This window comes from Plectropomus leopardus, chromosome 16 (assembly GCF_008729295.1).
Source record: "Plectropomus leopardus isolate mb chromosome 16, YSFRI_Pleo_2.0, whole genome shotgun sequence".
Lineage (NCBI taxonomy): Eukaryota > Metazoa > Chordata > Actinopteri > Perciformes > Serranidae > Plectropomus > Plectropomus leopardus.
Genome location: NC_056478.1, coordinates 6,061,109 through 6,082,952, shown reverse-complemented (window position 1 = coordinate 6,082,952; position 21,844 = coordinate 6,061,109). Strand labels below are relative to the sequence as shown.

The 21,844-nt window shown below is 39.0% G+C and overlaps 1 protein-coding gene across 1 annotated transcript in view; it reads left to right on the top strand.

Annotated features, from left to right (window-relative positions):
- LOC121955372 (MAM domain-containing glycosylphosphatidylinositol anchor protein 2-like) overlaps positions 1–21,844 on the top strand; it is a 250,182-nt gene that overhangs the window by 186,157 nt on the left and 42,181 nt on the right. The window contains exons 10-11 of the mRNA XM_042503302.1: positions 1,884–2,156; positions 17,500–17,648. Of these exons, the coding sequence (XP_042359236.1) occupies positions 1,884–2,156; positions 17,500–17,648 (422 nt within the window). The remainder of the gene's footprint in view (positions 1–1,883; positions 2,157–17,499; positions 17,649–21,844) is intronic.

Genomic DNA, 21,844 nt, shown 5'->3' with positions numbered 1-21,844 from the left:
TACCCTTAAAAAAATCACCAGTAAAAACTCCTAAACACAAAAGAACATGTTCCAGCAGGAATGCAATCTGAAATCAGGAGGATATTTTAAACATTTCCCTGACGTTAGCAGGTAGTTAGATGTATGTTAGCTGTGTACTTGCAGCAGTGTAATGACTGTAACATCAGTATAGTGGCTATTTTAACATGACAAAAAACCCAAATACGCTTCCAAATACAACAGGGCATTTCATTCAGCAGGAATTGGATTCAAGTAAAATTCATAACATCAGCCACCAAATTTACATTAGCACGTAGCTACATGTAGCATTGCAGCCAGTGTAATATAAACACACCAGACACCAAACCAAACACCAGTTGAAGATGGAGATTTTGGAACGCATGGAAATGTATAATTTTTGCACACAGGGATTACTTCTGCATAAATGTATCTCATTAAAAGAAACTTTGGCCACGTTTAATGTAAATAACCTTCATCGTAACACTATGTGTTTCTATCCCTTTAAAGAGATTTAGCTTATGAGATTTCAGCATCTTTTTTTTTTTAAATGACTGATTAAGGGTTTACATAATGGCATTAATAGTGTTATGAAATTATGTGCTGTAAATGTTAATAAACTGTTCATTTAATTGCATATCCTATCAAATTTGGAAGGCTCCATAATTAGATTATATTACCGCGTGTGAATAATGTAGAAGATTATGTTGCAGATTACAGTTTCAATCAGGTAATCAGTGATCTGTAACATATTACACTTTCACAAAGTAACATCTCCAGCCCTGGCTATGGCTACCCGCCTCTCCTTTGCTCTGTCAGGAAATATGCTAATTTTAGGCAATTATGGCGCTCTGTGTCATTCTGTCTCTTCTCCTCGGCATTCACTGTTGTTTTTCAAGCCTCGCCGTGACTTTTGTCAAGCATCTGTATGAGTGTGTCAAGAGCAAAGATGCTTGAGATGGGGAAATTATTCAGAAACGTTGCAGAGAAAGCACTCACACGTTCTGTCCACACAACTACATAATTTAACGCATTTAAGCTAAAATATGTAATCGTGCATGTTATAGCTTGAAAAGAAAGGGGTATAGGTCGCATCGAGGTCATACGCAAGCCCTTACTTTGCTCTGAGGCGCCTGGCTACATCATTCACCACCAGGTTGTCTGTCGGGTGGAAGAGGTGACGACTGTCAGATACTCAAACAAGTTATTAATTTTCCATATTGTTACCAGTTTTCCTGTGAAGCATGACTGATTTTGTTCAGAACATTGTTCTAGTTTTTCTGCAAAACCGTTCTTCCTGTAGCTGCTCTCCCCACAGTTTTCATTTATTGCCGAGGTATACCGACTTTGCAGCGCTGATTATTTAAAGTTTACTTACAATATCCCTCAATCTCACCTCTTTCCTCCCCTGGCTCACCGCTGCCAGTCATATTAGACTGTCCTCTAGAATATTTCTCTTCCTCTCAGTGTCTCAGTGTGCATGATTTAAATATATGTTGGTTGTCATTCAAAGAGCGTCAGTTTTCTTTCAGGTTATGTCCCTCTGAGGTCTTTGGTTTGCATCGAGTACATTGCTTAAAGCCATTTTCCATTTGTTTTCACACTTTCATAACATGTCCTTGTAAAGGTGTATTTTTTCTCTTTAAAAATGCGAGACAGCCTAGTCTGAGCGCCTGGTCTAGTCAGGTCTGAGCGCCCTTTATTAAATACAGTCTGTCCTGTATAGATGGAAGCACACCTTCCTCCCACTCACCCTCTTTTTCTCGTCATTGCCCTCTTTATCAGGCTTATATTCATATTCTTTCATATTTCCTCTGCAGTAACATCCTTGACATACTTTTCAAATGTGGGCCGAACTCATCCGAGCCCTTCTGTCTTCCATTCAGACCCTCCGACGGTGGAGCCGGTGTACATGGAGATGCGTCAGGGCCTGGGGAGACCTGTGGTGATGACCTGCAGGGTGCTGAGAGCCCATCCTTCCCGTGTGCTGCGATTTGAGTGGCTCCTGTCAAACCGGCTGCTCCATGCCGGAGCCTTCGACGCCCAAAGAGACGAGACAGAGTACACAATCCGCAGCCTGAACCGAGACGGCTGGGGGGAGTACACCTGTAATGTCATCAACGAGGCCGGAGCGGGCAAATGCACCTTCCAGGTTACAGGTATAGAGTCTTTTCAATCAAAGATTTCCTTTTTTCTTTCTCATTGATTGTTTGCTGAGGTGTTTCTTGTGGGTCTTTAAAGTGAAGCTGTTGTGGAAATGCATTTAACCTGCATTCTCTCTAATGGCCAGTAGGGGGTAATCCACTGGTTGCAAAAAGAAGTATTTTCATTTTTAAGAAAATAACCCTACTTCTCACCTCACTAAATATTTTCCTATATAGTTTATAGCCTCAACTGCTAGTTTCAAGTCATCTTCAATACAGCATGATGTTCATTTTTCCAAATTATCGTCCAATTTAGAGTGAAATAAATGTTAAATAGATGTTCTCAGTCCGATCCATCCCATCCCTCACCCAGCTTCAGCCTCTCGTCCAAATTTCGTCACCTCGGCAGAGATCGAAATGCCAAACGGTTTCCCACAAACCAGTGTGTGACGTCATGGTGGCTATGTCCACCTCTTGTACAGTCTATGCTGAGCCCTTAGTTATTGCTGCTGCATCTGTTAACCTTTGTACTCTTGCTCAGCACGTGTTGTTTACATTGACAACAGGCACAGATTTGTCTCTCCAACTTCTCGGCTTTCACTGAACTAACACTAGCTTAAAAGCTTTGTTAACTGATCGTAACACACCTGACAGACTCCACAGAAACAAAATTAAACTCACCACAACCATCTTAGATAGACTTTCTACTGTTCCCTCAATCAACAACTCCGGTTCAGTCAAAATAAAACCGTAATTAACAGAGTTTGATGTGAAATTATGCTGGCTGTTTACGCTGTTCTAACCTGCTGTCTCCCTCTGCCGGTGCTCTGTCCACTGAGCAGAGGCTCCTTCTTGTTTTTTGGAGGCAGACCATTAAGTTGGCAAAATAAGATGACCCCCCCCTAAAAATGTTCGCCAGTTGCAGGGTTGCTGAGTTTGGGACCTTGCTGAAGTGAGATTTTGAACCTATTGACTTAACTACCCGTTAGCTCAGACCTCTGTGGGGGAGTGATTAAAATTAGCTCTTTTTAGATGTTTTCTATTTTTTTAGCACTCTGGCATCTTACTAACATTCACAAGTCTAAGTCATTGAAAAATTAAAATGTGCATCTTAAAAGCTGTTTTTTTTAAATTTCTCAGATTAATTATGAGTTGTAAAGTTCAAAATATTAGTTGTTATTAATGAGTATTGCTATTGAGTAGAAACAGAATATTTTACAGCTGCTACAATTAAACATTTTTTTGACAAGAGTTGGAAATACAGTTTAATGTATTTATTTCAACAGTGGTAGAATATAACTTAGTACATTTATTTACCATATTAATTGTAATTTTGTAACATAATTTTCTATATGTAATTATAATAATTATATTTTTTCTGGACATTTCTTCTACATTTTTAAAAAAATTCTCTAAATCTCCAGTTTCTTTGCGGGACATTTCTTGCCAAGTTGCTCATTGCCTTTTTTCCCATGTTTTTCGGAAGAAATTAAACCAACATGCATGTGCTCAAAACATTTGTGACAGGCGACTGAACATAGCACAAAAAAATCGATGACCAAGTTTCAAAGAGTTAAAATAATTCATAGTTTTAGAAAAATCTGCTTGAATAGTGTCTGTCTGTGACGTTAGAACAATGCAGCAAAAGTGGGGCAAGAAAAAAATGTTAGTATGGTTTCCTGAAGAATGATGAAAAAGATTTGAAATTTTTCAATGATAATGTTGTAAAATTATTGGCTCCTCAGGAACCTGATAGTGAAGCGAGTCATTTCGTGGAGGTCGTGACGCTCAAAAAAAAGATGATTTTGGCGTGAGAACTGTTTGGGCATTTTGAGAGCGTGAAAATAAAGGTGGAAGCATGTGTCCCTCGCAAGAAGCGCAAGATTTGACAACCGTTTTGGTCCAGTCAGCCAACTCCACCAAACACATTCCATATTTCACTTTGGTCACACATTTTTGATATAAAATGGACCGTCCGTGTGTTCTGTTCGTCTCGAAGCTGCATTTGAGCGCAGCCATTTTTCTGCCACACATCTGCATCTCTGCAACAACTCCTCCGGCGTTCCCTCCAGTTGGTAATTAGAGTGTTCGCTGTGAACCTTTTTTGGACAGCTGAAATTGGCTCGTCAAACACATAACAGTCCTTGTCACGCTGTGTTTTAGTGGCGTGGAAGTCTCTGCTTGTGATAGACAATTAATTTACAACAAAGAGTAGATTGTCAATCTGAATGGGAGCCGCCAATCATGCCGGCGCTTTCTCTGTCTTTCGTAGTAAACCTGCTCCTCCAGATAATACACACTTACTCCCGTTCTGCTATTTTTTTTTGTCTTTATATTGCCTTTATTTTATTTATTTATTTTTTTTCCATCAAGAGCTGGAAGTGTCCATCTCCTAGTTGGTTGTTATGACAGGACCAAATTAGTTTGGCCGTGTTGAGTGACCGCAGGAACTCTGGCCAAGGTTTCAATCTCCCAGACCTCCCATTAGAGACAGGAGCTGCAGGGTCACAGGAGGAGTATTTGTCACTTTGATCCTCTGCCACTTAGGTTTCTCTCCTCTTTGATACTGTCTATTTCTCTCCATCTATTGCCGTCTTCAAACTGTACTTTTCCTGCTCTTGATTTCTCTATCTCCGCTTTTGCCGTGTCCGTCTCTTTTTGTCCATGTTTGCTCTCCCTCATTCTTCATCTTTCTCATTTTATCCATCTCTCTATCGCCCTCTCTTTCTCCAGCTTGCCTGGAGAGAAAGACGGGCACCCCCTCCCCGTGCGTGTCATAAATCAGTCCTCCCCGGTGAAACCAGGTAGAGCAGGGAGACAGCAGCAGATAGTCCCCTCCAGCCATTTGTTTTTCTCAACAGGGCTGGGGTTTTGCCTGCTATTGCTCATGTTCCCTCCTTCGCTCATCCTACCTCACCTCCCCTTCCTTCCCTTTCATCCTCCATCCCTCCTTCTCTTTCTCTCTCTCTCCCACCATCGCTCCGTTCCTCCCGCCCAGTGCTCCAGATTCCCACCATCTGGACTCAGTGGTTGCCAAAGGTATGGAGGCTCTTTTAGTAACCCCCCGAGTGCAGGAGCATGGTGCAGAAAATCCACTTTTGTTCCTCCCATCATCCATGAAATCTGGTGTGCCCAATTCCCATAACTCCAGCTCTTATTCTTTAAGATTTTTTTTAAATTTTATCCTGGAACACAATAGCCACAATATGAGATCAAGGCTACTCTGCAGTGTGGCTGAAATAAATAATCTACTGGAGAGAAAGTGGATTTCAGCTCCTATCTATGACTTCTGAGCCCACTTCAAGATGAAGCTCATTAAATATTTGTTATGGCTCATGCAGTTAGGTGGTATCTTGGGTTGCTCACTTTACAGAGTAAAGACAGGTAGACACCTCGGTGGATATTCCCTCGCCGCTCTCTGCCCGACTTCCTCCTGCGCTGTGTTGATGTGTAATAAACACATCAGTCAGGAGTTTTGGCCAGAGGCCACAGTGCTGTGGAGTCTGACAAGCTTATTTGACTAGAAAAATTCTGGGAGACCGGTTGCCCTGAAAAATTTAAGAAAATATAACAAGTCTTAATTTATATTTTTTTCTTGATATCTAATGGTTAAGTTAAATATACTTTTTAAAAAAGTTATATTAGCTTATTTTTGATTTTTGATTTTTTTTTGTGAAGTTGTTGTAATTTAACGCTTTGAAATCTAAGCTAATTGGCTTGATTTCTTTTCGAAACGAAGGAAGGCAGAAGGCGATGAGCAACTTAAGAAGAAATTACCCTGAAATTTGAAAAGGAAAAAATAAAAGGAAGAATGAAAGAAAAAAGTACAAATAAATTACCTGAAAATTAGCACTGTAAAGGGGAAAGTGGTTATTTTTTATTTTCATTTTTTCAAACAAGGATATTACCTAAAAAACGTGCTTGATAATGATTGTATAAAATAATTTCAAACATATAATTTCGATAATTATAGTTTCAATATTTAATTTTGCAAATCTATTTTTTTTAAGGGTTAAATGTTACAAGTTTAATTATATCGATCTTTCTAAGTTTTAGCGTAAACCAAGTTCACTGAACTATATATCTGTTTCCTGCTGGTTGCAAAAAAGTCAATCATATTTGAATTTTCTTTTCTTAATTCTTTTGTTATCAAAACAGAAGTCGTAGATATCCTAACATTGCCAAAATCTTCTTTTTCATGAGAAAGTTAACTTGGTTTACAGAAGTTGCTTAACACTTGTAAAGAACAAGGTCATTTCACTTATTATCTTTAAGTTGCGAAAACTTAAATTAAGTAAATATAACAAAATTTTAGGTAAACTTAATAAGTAGATATAAAGTAGACAAATTAAAATTAACAGTTTTATTTACTTTCCCTTTTCAAGGCAGTCACTTTCCGAGATTATTTCAGTGGCCTGATTACACACACAGATGCAGTCAGCAGACAACGCAAAACATACATGTTACCATGCCGACAGACAAATGCAAACACACCAAAGTCAGGCATTAGGCCATTCTTTGGCTTATATAAACGTTGTCGCCTCAAAAAGCGTATTGTGCCAGGGGAGAGTGTGTGTGCATGTGCATGGATGCCCATGTGCCAAGCCATTGGGACATCTGTGGAAACAGTGAGTCGGCTGTAATAGCCAAGTTGGCCATTAAATTGTGCCAGGGGAGAGACCCCTCAGAGGAATGTAATGTGTACCACTGAGCTTTGGCTCCGGCTCTCTGTCATGGGAACCCTGACTTTTTTAGTAAATGCTGAAATCATTATCCTCTGAAGAGTTCAAGTTGAGAGATAAAGAAAAGGAACGTTTCTCTGTGTTTTGAGTCTTTGAGCTGCTTTTCTTCTCCGAGTTCATTCCAGTCCGATGCAGCTGATGGTTTATGCACGAGTCTGCATTTACTGTACATCCTGTCCTCGGGCTACAAATGTGTAGTGATGAAGCAGTGATGGGGTGAAACACGGGTCACAGAACACACAGAGATTGAATTTAAAGATGTATTGCATTAATATAGTATTGCACTTCTTAAAGTTGGGGAAATCAGAAAAGAAAGTTTGTTTTTTTTTCTAAAGGATTTGTTCGAAACAGGAGCAGCAGAGGCCGAGATATTCTGACTTTTCGCCCACAGTATGAGTGACACTCTTAAAACACGGGGTCCTATTATGCAACTTTATACTGTCCTTCACTAGACCCGCTCAATCTCCTCGGCTATGTAGAGCATCTTTGGGTCTCACGAAAGACTTTATATAAATCAAAGCTATTATTTTTACAATTACCAAATGCCCACTTTTTTTAAACCTCCAGTTTTTACAGCAGGCTTTTTATAAAAAGAAATCAAGCCCAAGCCGAGATGACGCAGATGACATCATCTGGGTTATTTTTATCTCTGCCGGGAGTAAGCCTGGAAGAGGTCATGCATTTGGTCGTGTGTGCATGAGTGGGTATTTATATGTTTGTGTGCGAGTGTGTGTTTAAGCTTCTCCGTAGCTAATCTCACAAACTACTGGATCAATCAGCCTAATGTTTTGTGTGCACATGTAGGACTGTATGCTCAAAGACCTCTCATTTAACGTGATCCAGAATAGATGAAAAACCTGTTTTATTATTTGTTTTAAACCGTCATCGACTACCGAATCCTCACTCCTCTTAACTGGCCGGTAGGAGCCACGAGTTTTCCAGAAATCGTCTTACCGTCTGTTGCAGTCCACATTTTAGACTTTTTGGTGGCTCAAAAACCGACATCCAGACAAAAGTTTGGATTGCAGGTTTTGGAGATTTTGCCATTTTTACATAATATTTGTGATTTACTGCAACTACATAGTGAAATTGTTTCCTTTTTGTTTTGATTTAATTTTGACGTAAGTCGCACATTACCCAAGTATAAGAAAGTATAGAAACATGCAGTCCTGAGCACTCCAGTTAGGAGGAAGGTTTGGGTCTAAGGTGGGCCAAAAAGCAGTCATTTTAAGGTACGCCCTGCCCTGGCCATGTTTCTGTTCCTAAACTGAACCTGCTGCTAATTCGTAGGATATCATAAGAAGTGTTGTATGAGTATTTTTTTAATAAAACTTTAGAAAGCGCCCTCCAGAGCCACATAAGACATCATACAACTGTTTACACAGACTGTGTAGAGTAAACCATGGAGAGAAAACTGGATTTCATGTTTAAAATCAGTTGAGTGCCCCTTTAAGCCTTTGAAACCTGAAGTGACATCACCTTTGACAAGTATTTAAACCTTTGAACCCTGAGTGAATTGATGGGATTTCTTTCAAAAACATGGAAAAAAGGCAATGAGCAACTTGGTTAGAAATGTTTCACAAATTGCAAGAAATTAGTAGATTTGGAAGATTATTTTTTAAAAAGCTAGGGAAAATGTCTAGGGGGAAAAAGCTTGGGAAAAATGTAATATAATTATCATAATTACATTTTTTAAAATCATGTTACAAATAATTATAATTTTTAAGCACCAATTTTCGGGTCATTTGCTCTTTTCCCTTCTTTTTTAAAACTAATTTTCATGTAATTTTCAAGTGCTAATGTCATGCAAATTTTTGGGTAATTTCCTCTTTTGTTGCCCATTGCCTTTTTTGCCCTGTTTTTGAAAGAAGTCAAGCCAATCTGCCTAGGTTTTAAAGGGTGAAAGCTTTGCATGTTTCTAATCTGTGCAAAACTAAAATTCATAATGAAAAATTCTGCAGAGCTACTCCACACCTCTCGCTCCCTCTCTCCCTTCAGCGACCAGTCTCCTAAAACAATGCATTCTGCAGTTTTGCTGGAAATCGCAAATTCACAAAGAACGGGCAAACAATGTTTCTCATTTCTCCCACGTTTAATTCCTCTCGCTGGCAGTCTGTTGTGAATTGGAAGAGTAGAAAATTTTCAGGGACAATGTTCAGTTCTTCATTGTCTGCATTTTATGAGTTTGCTCATGAAATGAATTCAGATTCTTCACAATGATGTGCTTGTATGCTCCCAGTTTCCTTTTTTTATTGTAGCCATTGTTCCTAATGATGCAGCGATCACACTGTGGAACATGGTGCCCGAAGTTTTCTGCAGTGAGTTATCTGCATATGTTTTCTGAGGGAATTGTATTTATTGTAGTGTGACTGACGCACACTCACTGTCTCATTTCTGCATTCAGTCTGTTTTGATATATTATTATTTGATCCATGATCTGTTTTTTGAGTACTGTTTTTGTCATCCTGATTTATTTTTTGTTTGTTTGGCTCTTTGAGGTGTGTTTTAAATAGGACTTTATTGAGCTTCAGGCGTACAATCTGATGTTTTTTGGTGCGTGTTATTTTTGTCGTTATCATTTTTCATATCTTCAAGTAAGAAAGAAAAACTAAATTGATTTTACCATCAAACCTGCACCACAACCTCTCTCTATCTCAGGGGTTTATAACCCTTATCAGTGTTGGTCTCCAGTCGACATTTTGTGAGTTCCAGACGTGGTTTTTAGCAGCTCGACTATCTGCTGTTATAGTCTGTGCCATGTTCACCTGGGTTGAACTTCAGATCTGCAGTAAATGCTGGATGTTGAATATTTTCCGCAGCTCAAAGAGGCATTGATGGATCCTAATGACTGATGTTACACGGTCAGAGTAAAAAGGCAGCATATGAATAATGTTTTTTGTGATCAGACCGAAAGTATTTCAGGCTTATTGGCATGGATGGATGGCTGAACGGGCCTACCGGACAAAAGGACCAGGGGCCCAAAGAGTCAGGAGTCCCCCTGGCCTTCAGCTGCAAGATGTCACTAAGATTAAAACGTACCAACCACAAAAAGACTCCAAAAAGAGACCACAAAGAGACAAAACGACTGTAAAGAGATGCAAAACAGCTGCAAAGAGACATACAAAGACGTGACAACTATTAAGAGATTCGAGGTAACAACAAAGAAATGCACAGCAACTACAAAGAAACACAAAATGATTACAGAGACTCAGAACCATAGAGATGCATAACAACTACAAAGTGACACAAAACAACTACAAAGACACACAAAATAACCTCATAGAGAAGCAAAGCAACTAAAAACTCAACTCAACGCAACTCAAAAAAAACTCAAAATGACCACAAAGAGATGTTTAACTACTGCAAAGAGACACAAAACAACTCCAGAGAGACATAAATGTCTTTAGTGAGATGCAAACTACCACAAAGACAGACAAAACCACAAAGCAATGATTAACTACCACAAAGAGACACAAAATGACATCTGTGAAATGCTAACCAACTACAAAGAATGACTATAAAAACACAGAAAAAGTGTCTACAAAGAGTTACAAAAAAACTACAGAGATCCAAACTAACCTCAAAGAGATGTAAAGCAACTATTAAGAAACTAAAAATGACTACAAAGAGATACAGAATGACTGAAAAAGGAACAAAAAGCAACCACAGAGACACAAAATGACAACAGAGACACGAACAAACCTACAAAGAGACACAAATCATCCACAAATAGACACTAAAGAACTGTAAAGTCTGCGTGTCTTGTTCCTATGTAGGACAGGTGTTGGGGCCTCCAGCATGTCTGTGTCCAGGGGCCCAATGTCTCATAATCCACCGATGCTTTCATGGCAGTCACAAGCTGTTCTGCATTTTTTTTTTTTTTTTTGTAATTTCTTTTTTATTTTCTGACCTATTTTTGTGGCCCGCTTCTTTTGTACCAGTACAATATCACGATTAGTCACTTTGGAGCCGTCTCCCGTTTACACTGACCAACAGTTGATAAAACCAGAAGTCATACTGGGTCAAGACAAACAAAATTTAATCCCAGTTAATATGATCTGCAATAAGAAATCTCTCTGGGATTTTTTTTGTTCAAGTGGAGTAGGCGAGGAGGGAGGAAGTTGAGGAAGAATGAGCTGAATAGTCGGGGTGGAAGTGACTCATTACAAGTTCAATGCCATTTCACAGAGAGATTTCATTCTCTTTCCCAGAAGGACACAACCAGGCAATTACCACAGAGTCTTTTAATGTCTCTAATGTCTTCTCCCAATAGTCGGTTAGCTGTTCGTGCGGCGGTGTTGTCTCGGCCAGCTGTGCGTCCATATGTAAGCATCATTTCAGCCACAAAAGCCTACATCACATGTCAGCCCGGCACCGTATAGCACCACTCAGCATATGGCGGTGTTTTGCTGAACAAGAGAGCATGCTCATAAACCCTTAAAAAATGAAAGGAAGTCTGCAAACAAGGTCAACTTCTTGCCTGAAGGTTTTTTTTATACTGAGCTGTTATGAATCATTGCATTGGTTCTGCTGTTATAAACAGGATTTTAAAAAATCAATTAAGCCTTCTGTACTTTACTCCCATCCAGGGTTATCTGTTTCAAGCCGTCTGAGTGGGTTAGGTAATGTGCTTCAACACATATTCTTATGAGTGAGGGCCGTCATTGCAAAAAAATTTTTTTTCTGAGTAAAAAGACAATTGACTGTAAGTTTGCTTTTGCTATTAAAAAGCAACTTTTAAAAGTTTTTTTGCCCCTAAAATATGAAATCTGAATAATGCAGGGAAACTAAACTTGCTTTACTTGGGGGCCACTTTTGCAAAATAACAGGAGGCCAGGGGCCAGTCACAGCAGCCTCATACATGTTTACAGGATTTTATAACATTTCTAGGAAGTTTTTAGGATTGTAGTACATTTATGGATTTAAGGACGATGCTTTAGGACGTTTCTAGGATTTTAGGATGTTTGCGGGACTCTAGGAAGTTTCTAGGATCTTAGGATATTTGCGGGACTTTGGGAACTTTCAAGGATATTCGGATGTTTTAGGATTTTAGGGGGTTTCTAGGATTTTAGAACATTTCTGGGATCTTAGGATAATACTAAAGTTATATGACATTTGAAGGATTTTTGGACGTTTCTCAGACTGTACAATGATTCTAAGATTTTAGGATGTTTCTTGGACTTAAGGAAGTTTCTTGGTTTTTAGGATGTTTCTGGGATTTAAGAGTGATACTTTAGGAAGTTTCTAGGATTTTAGACGTTTTTAGGATTTAAGGACATTTCTGAGGATTTTATGACATTTCTAGGATTTCAGAACATTTCTGGGATTTTAGCACATTTCTAGGATTTTAGGACACTAGGGGCTTAGCTTGTACCTCTGTTGGGGGCTGCGGTGGATTCTCCACTGGCCCTTTTTTTGATAAACAATCTCTATGTTGATGCTGTTTTATGCACCCTGGCACCTCATCATATACTATTAGTACAAAAACAATTCCCAGTGTGAATCACTTTATTTTTACTGTGAATTAGAAAATGGGTGGGCGGCCACCCAGCACCCTATCAGTGGCCAGATTTGGCCCACGGGCCATAAATTGAGTGTCACTGATCTAGCAGATTAATTTGTGTTTGCTGAATGGATAAAGTGTTTGAATACAATCCTTTCTGTCATGTGTTACTAAAGCAGAGTCTGTGTGCTTTACTGCAGAGTACAGCCTCTTCATCTCTTTATTATACAGTATAAACTGCATGAACAAAACTGACGGTTTCTGCCAGGCTGGCTTATGTAACGTTTACTGTACGGCGTGCTGTAAACACAGCTGGCGCTATACAGCAAAACACTGCCAAGTGGAGTGCAGATGGTAATTATCCTTGCATTTTTTTTTTGTAAAATATGTTTTTCTTGTTGTGTTTCATTGAGCTATGGAGGCAGATTGTTTAACAGCGTCTTGTGTTAGAAAACAGAGAGGTTCAACTTGCAGTAGACTCTTTTTAACATCCTAACCTTGTGAGATGGATTTCTTATCTCCACATAAAAAAAAACAAAACATTTAAAAATAAATTAGGGGAGTATTGCTTTGCTTTTGCATATTTTTTTCTCTCTCTGAATGATTTTATCTGGTTGATAAATGAGCTTCTCTGCCTCAGATTAGAATATTGTATTTTAAATAGCTTCATCCATGTAAAGGCCAAGTGATCTGCAGTAGGCTGCCCAAAGCATCATTAACCTGATTTATTTTCTGAAACGCAGAACAAAATGCCCTCAGTGCTGATTTTGACTTGTTATCACGGGCGATTATGAGAATTGATCAAACCAGTCAGAGCCCGAATAAAACTGCTAATCTTGTTTTTCTGCAATCTACAAAGGCACCTCACTGCTTTTGAGTCGTTTAAATTTGAATGATTTTATCGGAAGTGCAGTTTTACAACTTAATTGGGGAACAATGCAATCAAAGACGTTATGCGATAAAGCAACGTGTTATGAATATTTTTTTCTTCTACCTACTTGACTATTTGGCATCGTTTGCGCCGTATTGTTTCCATTGTCGTGGTAAAGAGTTCATTTCAAGATGCAGACTTTTGGCTTTTTACGTAACTTAAAGCTAATGGGGCATGATTATAAATCAGTAAACTGAGTTAACATCCATTCAGTTTCATTTGAATTCTGCCATTAAATTTAAAGCGATGCATCACACTTTTTCAACCAGCCTTGTATCTTTTTTTTTTTAAAGATAATTTTTATGGGCTTTTTGCCTTTATTGAAAGGACAGATTGAGCATGAAAAGGGGAAAGAGAGGGGACAACATGCAGCAAAAGGCCGGCTGGAATCGAACCCGCGGCCGCTGCGGTGAGAATGTAGCCTCTATACATGGAGCGCCAGCTCTGCCGACTGAGCTGTTGGGCGTCCCGAGCTATCTTAACAGTGAGAGTAACGTGTAAATTAACTTTGGTAAAGTTCCCTCATAAACGTCTTGGCCGTACCCAGATCTCCTCGCTCATGTCTTCAGCCCTGTATTCACCGTGTGATTTTGGGCTGTCCCAGATAAAAGATGACCTATGTGAAAGAAACGTGGCGATATCTTAGGCCGTGACTCAAGGATGGCTGTCGTCACAGTCTTGACAGCTTGAGATAAAACTCTGACAGTGTCAGAAATTTGGGATGATAACTGTGCGACTGCTGTTGCAACCTGTGTCTGCTAACCAACCAGTAAAAATGGACGCACTGATCAGCGTGACGATCCTAAATGCTAATAGATGCTTATAAATATTTTGAGCTCTTGTTGGCATGCATCGTTTTTCAACTTTTTTACTAATTTCTTGTGAATTTTTGGACCATCTCGTGTTAAGTTGCTTGTTGCCTTCTCCCCATGTTTTTCAAAGAGATTAAATCAATTTGGTCTCAAATATTTAATTGATATTATTTACAAGGACTACTCTTGGTTATCATTATAATAATGTCTCGAGAAAACATTTATTTTCACAATATTCAGATCCAGCTCAAGAGTAGGAGCCACTAACCTACTGTGTAACTTTAAACAGGGAGAAGAAACCAGACAGATAACCCTTTAAACTTATGACCTTCACAAAGTCCTGAGTCACAGTTTATTTCCTCCCCTGAGTGTCAAACCAAGAATCAAATCACAGGAAACCACTTGTTCAAGGATCTTTTCACACCAAAGAGCCCACAGGAAGAGACCCAGGAGACCACTGAAGCTGTTTAGGAAAATAATAACATTATAATTCATCAATGACATAAACCATCTTGGCAGCTTTATGCAATTGCCTGACATACATCAACTTCTCGCTGCACCTGCACACGGGAACCTCAAATCCCAGTCCTGTTTTTGTTTGAGCTAACAATGGCCGCCCGGCCGTCTTCTCCACGGCTGTTACAAATCATCCGCCCTGGGTATTGTCATCCTTCAATAAACAAGCCCAAACTGCAGAGGGGCAAACACAACAAGGTGTCATTGAGGTGAATTACTATTCTTCGCCTGGAAGGTCATCCTGTGAGCTTGTTTCTAGATCTTGATTAAAACACAATGTTCTGCCAGCCTCCACTTCAGCTGTCAAAAATCAGCTCGCAGCCTGTGACAGGAAAGCTGAAAAATCTTGAAGGATTTATTCAGTCCGTGCTGCGATCGCTGTAGAGAAAAAGAAATCCTCACAGATTCCAACAAAGCAAACCGTGTTATTGAAGGAAAAGCTTTTTGAGGATCTCTATCTGGATCCGTCTGTGTGAAGTGATTTTTTATTTCTGCCGATATTTTAGCGCACAAGCTTCAAGCGCTCAGGTAGAATCTGCCACTGTACGGGACGGACACTTCAGGCCGTAGTTGCATTCATCAGACTCACTACAGTCTGGTACACGCTTTGATTCAGTGCCATGCTATGTCAAGTAACATAAGATGAAACTTTAATGATCCTTCAGGGAAAATTGGGTCACAGCAGCAACGTGGAATATCATATGGAGCGGATAAAAATAGAACAAACAGAACATAGTGGAGATAAGAGAAACTGTACATCTTTGTCATGGTAATTCAGCGCTCTTTTTTGGCTTTAAAGAAGTGTCGCTGTGTGAACAAAATGAAACATTTGCAAGTTTACATATACACTTGAGCATAAAAGAAAGCCTGCACAGTGTGCAAAAAAAAGAAAAAAAACAAAAACTGCAGCGGAGCTGAGCTTACCCACAGTGTTTACAAATGCAAGCAGAGAATAACAGTTATTATTTAGTCATTTTCAATGATTACTGTTTGGTCAGTGTGCTTTCTAGACTTTGGAATTTTTCTTTCAGAAACAGAAATGAAATAAAAGAGTTATTTGATTTCATTTCAAAATCCAAAATTGAAAATGAAAAACATAAGTTTTTAGTTTTGCGGGGTCCGAAATGGAATATACAGAATATAAATGACATTTAATTTGATTTTTCTCCTATTAAGAAATAATAAATAATAAAATACAGAGATTAAAAAACAGTCTTTTTTGTAATTTTTTGAAACTAAAAGTTGTGTTGGATATAAAAATAATAGATGAATAAATAAGTACAACTCCCTGATATGCAACAATCATGCAGAGATTTCATTAGTACAGACCTTGTTTTGACAAGTCAAAAATTATTACAGAATATTACCGGGCTAGTTATAACGGATTATAACAATTAGTTCAGTCACTTTTCCCTTCTCTCGCTAACAATTTTGGCACTTATGCATGGAACCTTCATTTGTTTTTATTGTTATTTTGTTGTGATGTTTTTTAATTCTTTTTTCTTTGTTGGTATTTTATTGATTGATTTTTTGATAGGAGAAAAAGACATTTAAATGGCATTTATAATTTCATTTATAAATGCCATTTATAAGAGAATTCAGATTTAATTCACTGGATAATAACAATACATCTCTAATCACAGGACCTTTCAAAATAAGAGGCAGTTTTTGCAATACATTGTAACTGACTTGCTTTAAAGATCTGCACTTTTTTTTTCTGAATTTGCCTTTCTACAGATGTGTCAGTGTCAATGTGTCCATTCGCCAAACACGTACACAAAGAAGTGCCGCAGGTACTGGAGACACTGGCGCTGCTGTCATGGGGTTTAAGTCTTCACAGCAGTGCCTTCAGTTTATCTCAGCAGAAACTGGTTTGTTTTGATTGTTTTCAGTCCTCCACTTAAAAGAGATTCCAGTCATTGCTGAGACAGTTTGACTTTAGTTGTTTATCTGAGTGTGTTTAAGATAATCAAGCTCTGAAGTGAAACCTTTTGGCCAAATAGTTTGAAGGACATGGTGCACTAGGGCATGTCCAGGTCCACTTTTGGTTATTTAACAACACATAATGTGGGCACAAGGGGAAAAGTGGATGTATTCAGTTCTTTAAGCAGCAACAAAAAGTTTATGCACCCTCCCAGCGTTTGCTACTCTGGACTCAGTGTATCACGGTGCATTGAGATTTTTTATCAGTTTTAAGCCTTTAACTGTATCCTGTAATCTCTTGGGTGACTGTAAAACTTTGTAGGCTTTGTGATCGGCGTTCTCCTATTTACAAAGCTGTTCTTGTTCTACTTCCAGCATATTTATGTGTGTACATTAAGGGATTGAAAATGGCTATACTCTCTATTCAAAGATCTTGTTCTAATTGTCTTTATGGATGGTTCCTGTTGAGTTTGATAAAAGAGCCTTTGTGAATGCAGCTCCATATATGTGGAATTTTCTGCAAAAGGACTTAAAGCTGAACTCATTGGTTCCTCTCAGCCGTTTTAAAGCACTGTTCAGGATTTTTGTATGCCATCCTCTAGATGCCAGTGTCAGCGTGCATCTTAACTGTCTTTAAATTTTGGTTCACTTACAGCACATTTTGAGACACTTTTATCTTGTAGTAACGTGATTTTGATTTTGCTTTTTGTTTTTTACAGTATATCGCTTGTTTTGGAGTTGCATATTTAATTTTGTGTTTGTTTTTCTTTTTGTTAAATGTTTGTCTGTAACTTATGTTGCTGCCTGTCTTCGCCAGTACACTTAAGAAGAATTTTTTAATCTCAGGAGTTTTTTTCTGGTTAATTTAAGTTTAAATTAAAAAATAAAATAAAGTAAGGTTTTGAAGTGTCATTATCTGCTTTTCTTCCAGGCAAGGCCTACCCTCCAGAGTTCTACTACGACACCTACAGCCCTCTGTGGCAGAACAGACCCAGAGTCTACGGCTTCAAGCTCCAGTGGACACAGATGAACCCCAACGCCGTGGACCGCATTGTCGCCTACAGACTCGGCATCAGACAGGTAGGATGACTAAGAGTTTTTCTGAGTGCGATGTGTTCTCTTTTCCTCTATTTAACTTTATGTGCATTATTCAAATGCAGGTTGATTTGAAAAGTGTTATTCAGTCCCAGAGAAATTTGTTTTCGGGGAGCTTTTGTTACAGCCAGAACATGAGTTTTTAAATAGAGAGTTGTCGGCTCCCTACAATAATCGCTGAGTCATCGGTATTGGTCAGCCTCTTTTTCAACCCATCTTCGAAGAATTAGAGTTGTTTTGTGCCATGGGGCAATAAAAACATTACTTATTGCCAATTTAAGCATGCCATAGAAGTGTTTGCACAGCTTGCTTGTTGTATTCCATTTGACAGCGCCAAATCTCACGCCTCGATTCATTGACTGTCTTATCTGTAGTTTTTGTTTTTTTAAGTTTGTGAATGAGCCTCTGCGGGCCGGGGCGGGATGACTAAGAACCTGTCAGGGGCGGCCGTTTGAGCGAGTTCTGTGGTTTCCGCGAATTGCTTCTGTTTTTGCTCTCCATCAGACGCTCAGTCAGAGCAGTGGAAGGGAACCCCGCAGAGAGAAAGAGCAAGCAGAGCTCCTGTTTTCTCTGCTTCTCAAGTAAACTCCACAGATGACAGGCTGCGAGCATTGATGGATGGCACGGTTACATTTTCTCTCTTTGGCAATCAATGTGTACCTTCCTCTCCCTCTCCCCCTGTGGCAGAGTGGAGCACATTTTGTCTTTATAGTTTTTTTTTTATTTGCAGCAGCAGGTGTGGCACCACCTTCAGTTTACATCAAGTCTGAAATCGTGAACCAGCTCCATTAACACCACAGATTTTCAGCTTAACATTGCCTTTTCATTGCAGCGTTGAGCCTCCATTCAGGAGCCTGTTTTTTAAAAAAGACAGAGCATATATCAAAGAAATGTAGCACATGCTGCAACGCTAAATCCATCTCAGTGCTGCTCAGAATTAGCGAGCGTACCCTGACAGTTGTGTTTGCAATGAATAATATAATTTCATGTTTGTTTCACACTACACCCTCAAGGAATCGAGGCTTGAAAACACATTCTAAACCAGTTATGTTTGTGTAGCGCAATGATTTTTCTGTCAACTATCTCAGTCGGTCTGTTTGGTAATAAATGATGTTGTGCTTGCAGAGCCCATGTTTGCGCTTAGCAGGCGTTTGTCTGAAAACTTGCCAGGAATATATATTTGCTTTTTACTATTTTCAGCCAGTTCTGTGCACAATTGTTTTTATTTATTTTTTGGATATAATGTCTGAATTTGTTTTTTTTAATTCAAAGTTATTTGAAATATTAGTGAGTTCGCAGAGCATGATTTCTTTGAAGAAAAAATTAAACCATTTACCATTGCAAGAAACTGTGAAAAGTTAAAGTTGGATTTCTGATGTTCCTTGTGGGCCGAACGCTACTGTCAGAAAGAAAACATATCCGAATCTGAGTAATATTTCATCAAGTTGCTTTATTCAAAGTCTTATTTAAAATTTGGCTAAAAATAAGCTGTTTCCCCAAACTAACTAGCATGCATGACAAAAATGAAAAACGTTTTTAACTCCAGGATTTCATCTTCAACCTTTCACTTAAAGACATCAAAGAGTATGTTTTTAGATCTAATAACTGGTTTACGGTGGAGGGAGGGTCATGCATTTCCTTCAAGTCACTCAGGGAGCCTCAAGGAAAAATATTTGTAGCTTCAGGGAAGGTAAAAAAAAAAGAAACAAAGAAAGTCTCACCCCAGCCAACCCTTTCCTCTGAAAAATAAAGAACAGTCCCCAGGCAAAGGGGTCAAAGGAGTCCTTCCCTGCCAAATTTTGAGCAAACACTCAAACTTTCAAAATTAGTTACAAAAAAAACAAACTGGAAATGGTTTGGAGTTGGAAGTTTTAAATGTACATTGTTTTGGCTTTTATTTAAAACATGCTCATAAAATCCACAAAAAGTATGGTATTACTAATTTTCAAAAATCCTAAAAGTGGTGTTTATTTGTAAAGATTATCTTGCCGAGCAAAAAGTTTAACTTTCAAAAGTACTAGTTTGTTTTTCATGGATATTTTATTCTGAAATAATCGAATATCAATTTTTTTTTTTTTTTTAAAGGCTTCTTGAGGAGAGAAAAAGGGCAATGCTAACTTCCATGTCGCCCTGCAGAAAAACCTCATCCCTCAGATATTCTATATATACATCCGATCTTCCAAACCATTTATAGGACAAAAATTTCTGTAGCCCATTCTTGGACTGAAGAGATTTTTGACAAGACGTGTCCTCCTTTTCTTTTATTACAAAAGCGAACAAAACTACCCCAGTCTGTGTTAGCAGACAATCAGTGTTTGGGCAAATTAATTTCTTTCCACCTTCTTGGCTTGATATCTCGAGAGGCTGCATTTTGTGACCATTATTTCCTCCCTACGAGGCAAAACAGCCCATCTCCCATTGTCTTTGATAAAAGAGACTCTTTGCCGTGAGGACTTTTTCAGGGGACTTGCTATACAGTGTTCTCTCTGTGATTGATTGAGTCTCAGCTTTGAGTATTGATTTGGACTGATAATAAGATTTTCTTTCTAAATGCCTTTCGGTGAGGAGTCGTCAGAGCCGGGAAGAGGCAAAAGGAGTCAAGGCAGTGAGCGAGAGGAAATGAGAGAGAAGAGAGAAATGAGTAGGAGGAGAGGCTCTCTTTGTAAATAAATAAATGCGGCGATACCCCCCGACTGACTGTGAGAGAGTGGTGCAGTAAAGAAAGCTCCGGCACGTGGACGACATCACTTCGATCTATTTATAGATCCAGCCGCAGCTCCCCTGCCATTCCCTGAGAATTATCATCATTTTCTCTTTTGAATTAATACTCGGAGCCGGTGGACCTTATGCCTCTGTAATGGATTGCCTTCTGTTATTGTCCGGTGCTCTCGTGAGAAACAGTCTGGCTGAAGGGGAAATGGGAACGAGGCCGTAGCTGAAAGGCATGCACGGGCGCGAATCACAAAACACAAATCAATGCGCCTGTCAGGGAGGCAATGGAAAGGTGTGACATCTGGCCTTGTTTTGATACTGAAGCCGGCTACTTCCAAACCTCCTCTGCTGTCCAGAACCTGATTGCCTGTCTCCAACACAGACATATAGACATAGACGCCGCATTGACTGTGTCAGTCCATTGCAGCGATACGTCAGCGGCGCCGCCATGTCAGAGAGGTCAGACCAGCCCGTTATCATGCTGCCGTTTCTCTGCATAAATATCCCTGCAGTGTTAATATATCTCACCCGACAGCAATGATTCGTTTTTATATAAATGGGTTCATGATCTACATGTAGCAGAAAAAAAGTTTTGTTTATGGTTTATTATAATGTGTGTATGTAGCCTCGAATCACTGCTGGATCCTCAGGAGAGTGGTGGGTGTTAGACTGAAGATGAGCAGCAGTGAAAGTTTCTATATTCTGTTATGATCAAGGAGTTAATACACAGACAGCGTCAGCTAGCTGGTCTAAAACTTGTCTACTTCCAACTCAAATTAAATTCAGGGATGACAAGAAATTAACAAAAGAAGATAAGGCAAACCTATGCTTGACAAACGGGAGTTTTTACAGTTTTTACACACCTTATGATGATGAATTATCTTTCAACAGTAATTCACTTCATGTCAGTCTAACACACATTACTCTACTGAGTGTCCAGCAGCCGAAATATCCAGATTATATTAAAGTGGAGACAAACCGTTTTTGTCTACTACACATAGATCATAAATGCATTAATGTAAAAGCGACTCATTGCAATTGGTTAAAGAAAAATAAACTATAAATTTTCATTAAGACAAACTTTAGCGTCCCTGTTGTCTTGCCTCTCCAATATGGCGGCTCCACTGATGTATGATCCAGGGGCCAACAGCGCATCTATGTTTCTATATCTATGATCTCCAACCACAATACGAGAACTTATTTAACCTACATCTCACCGTTTTGTTTCTACTGTCTCTTCCTTTTATAATTAATTTGTCAAATCAGGCTGTGCAAAAAGATCTATAGGAGCCATATGTTTAACATGCAGGAAATCTACAGTAGATCAGCCCTCGTCTAACAATATGCCGTCACTTTGATTATCCCTGTTTCTTTTAGCTCCTTTGATCAATCCTGCTGTGTGTTTTTTTAAGTTGCCTTGAAAACCCTGTGAACTGCTGCCGCAATCAAATGAAATTAAATCAATACGG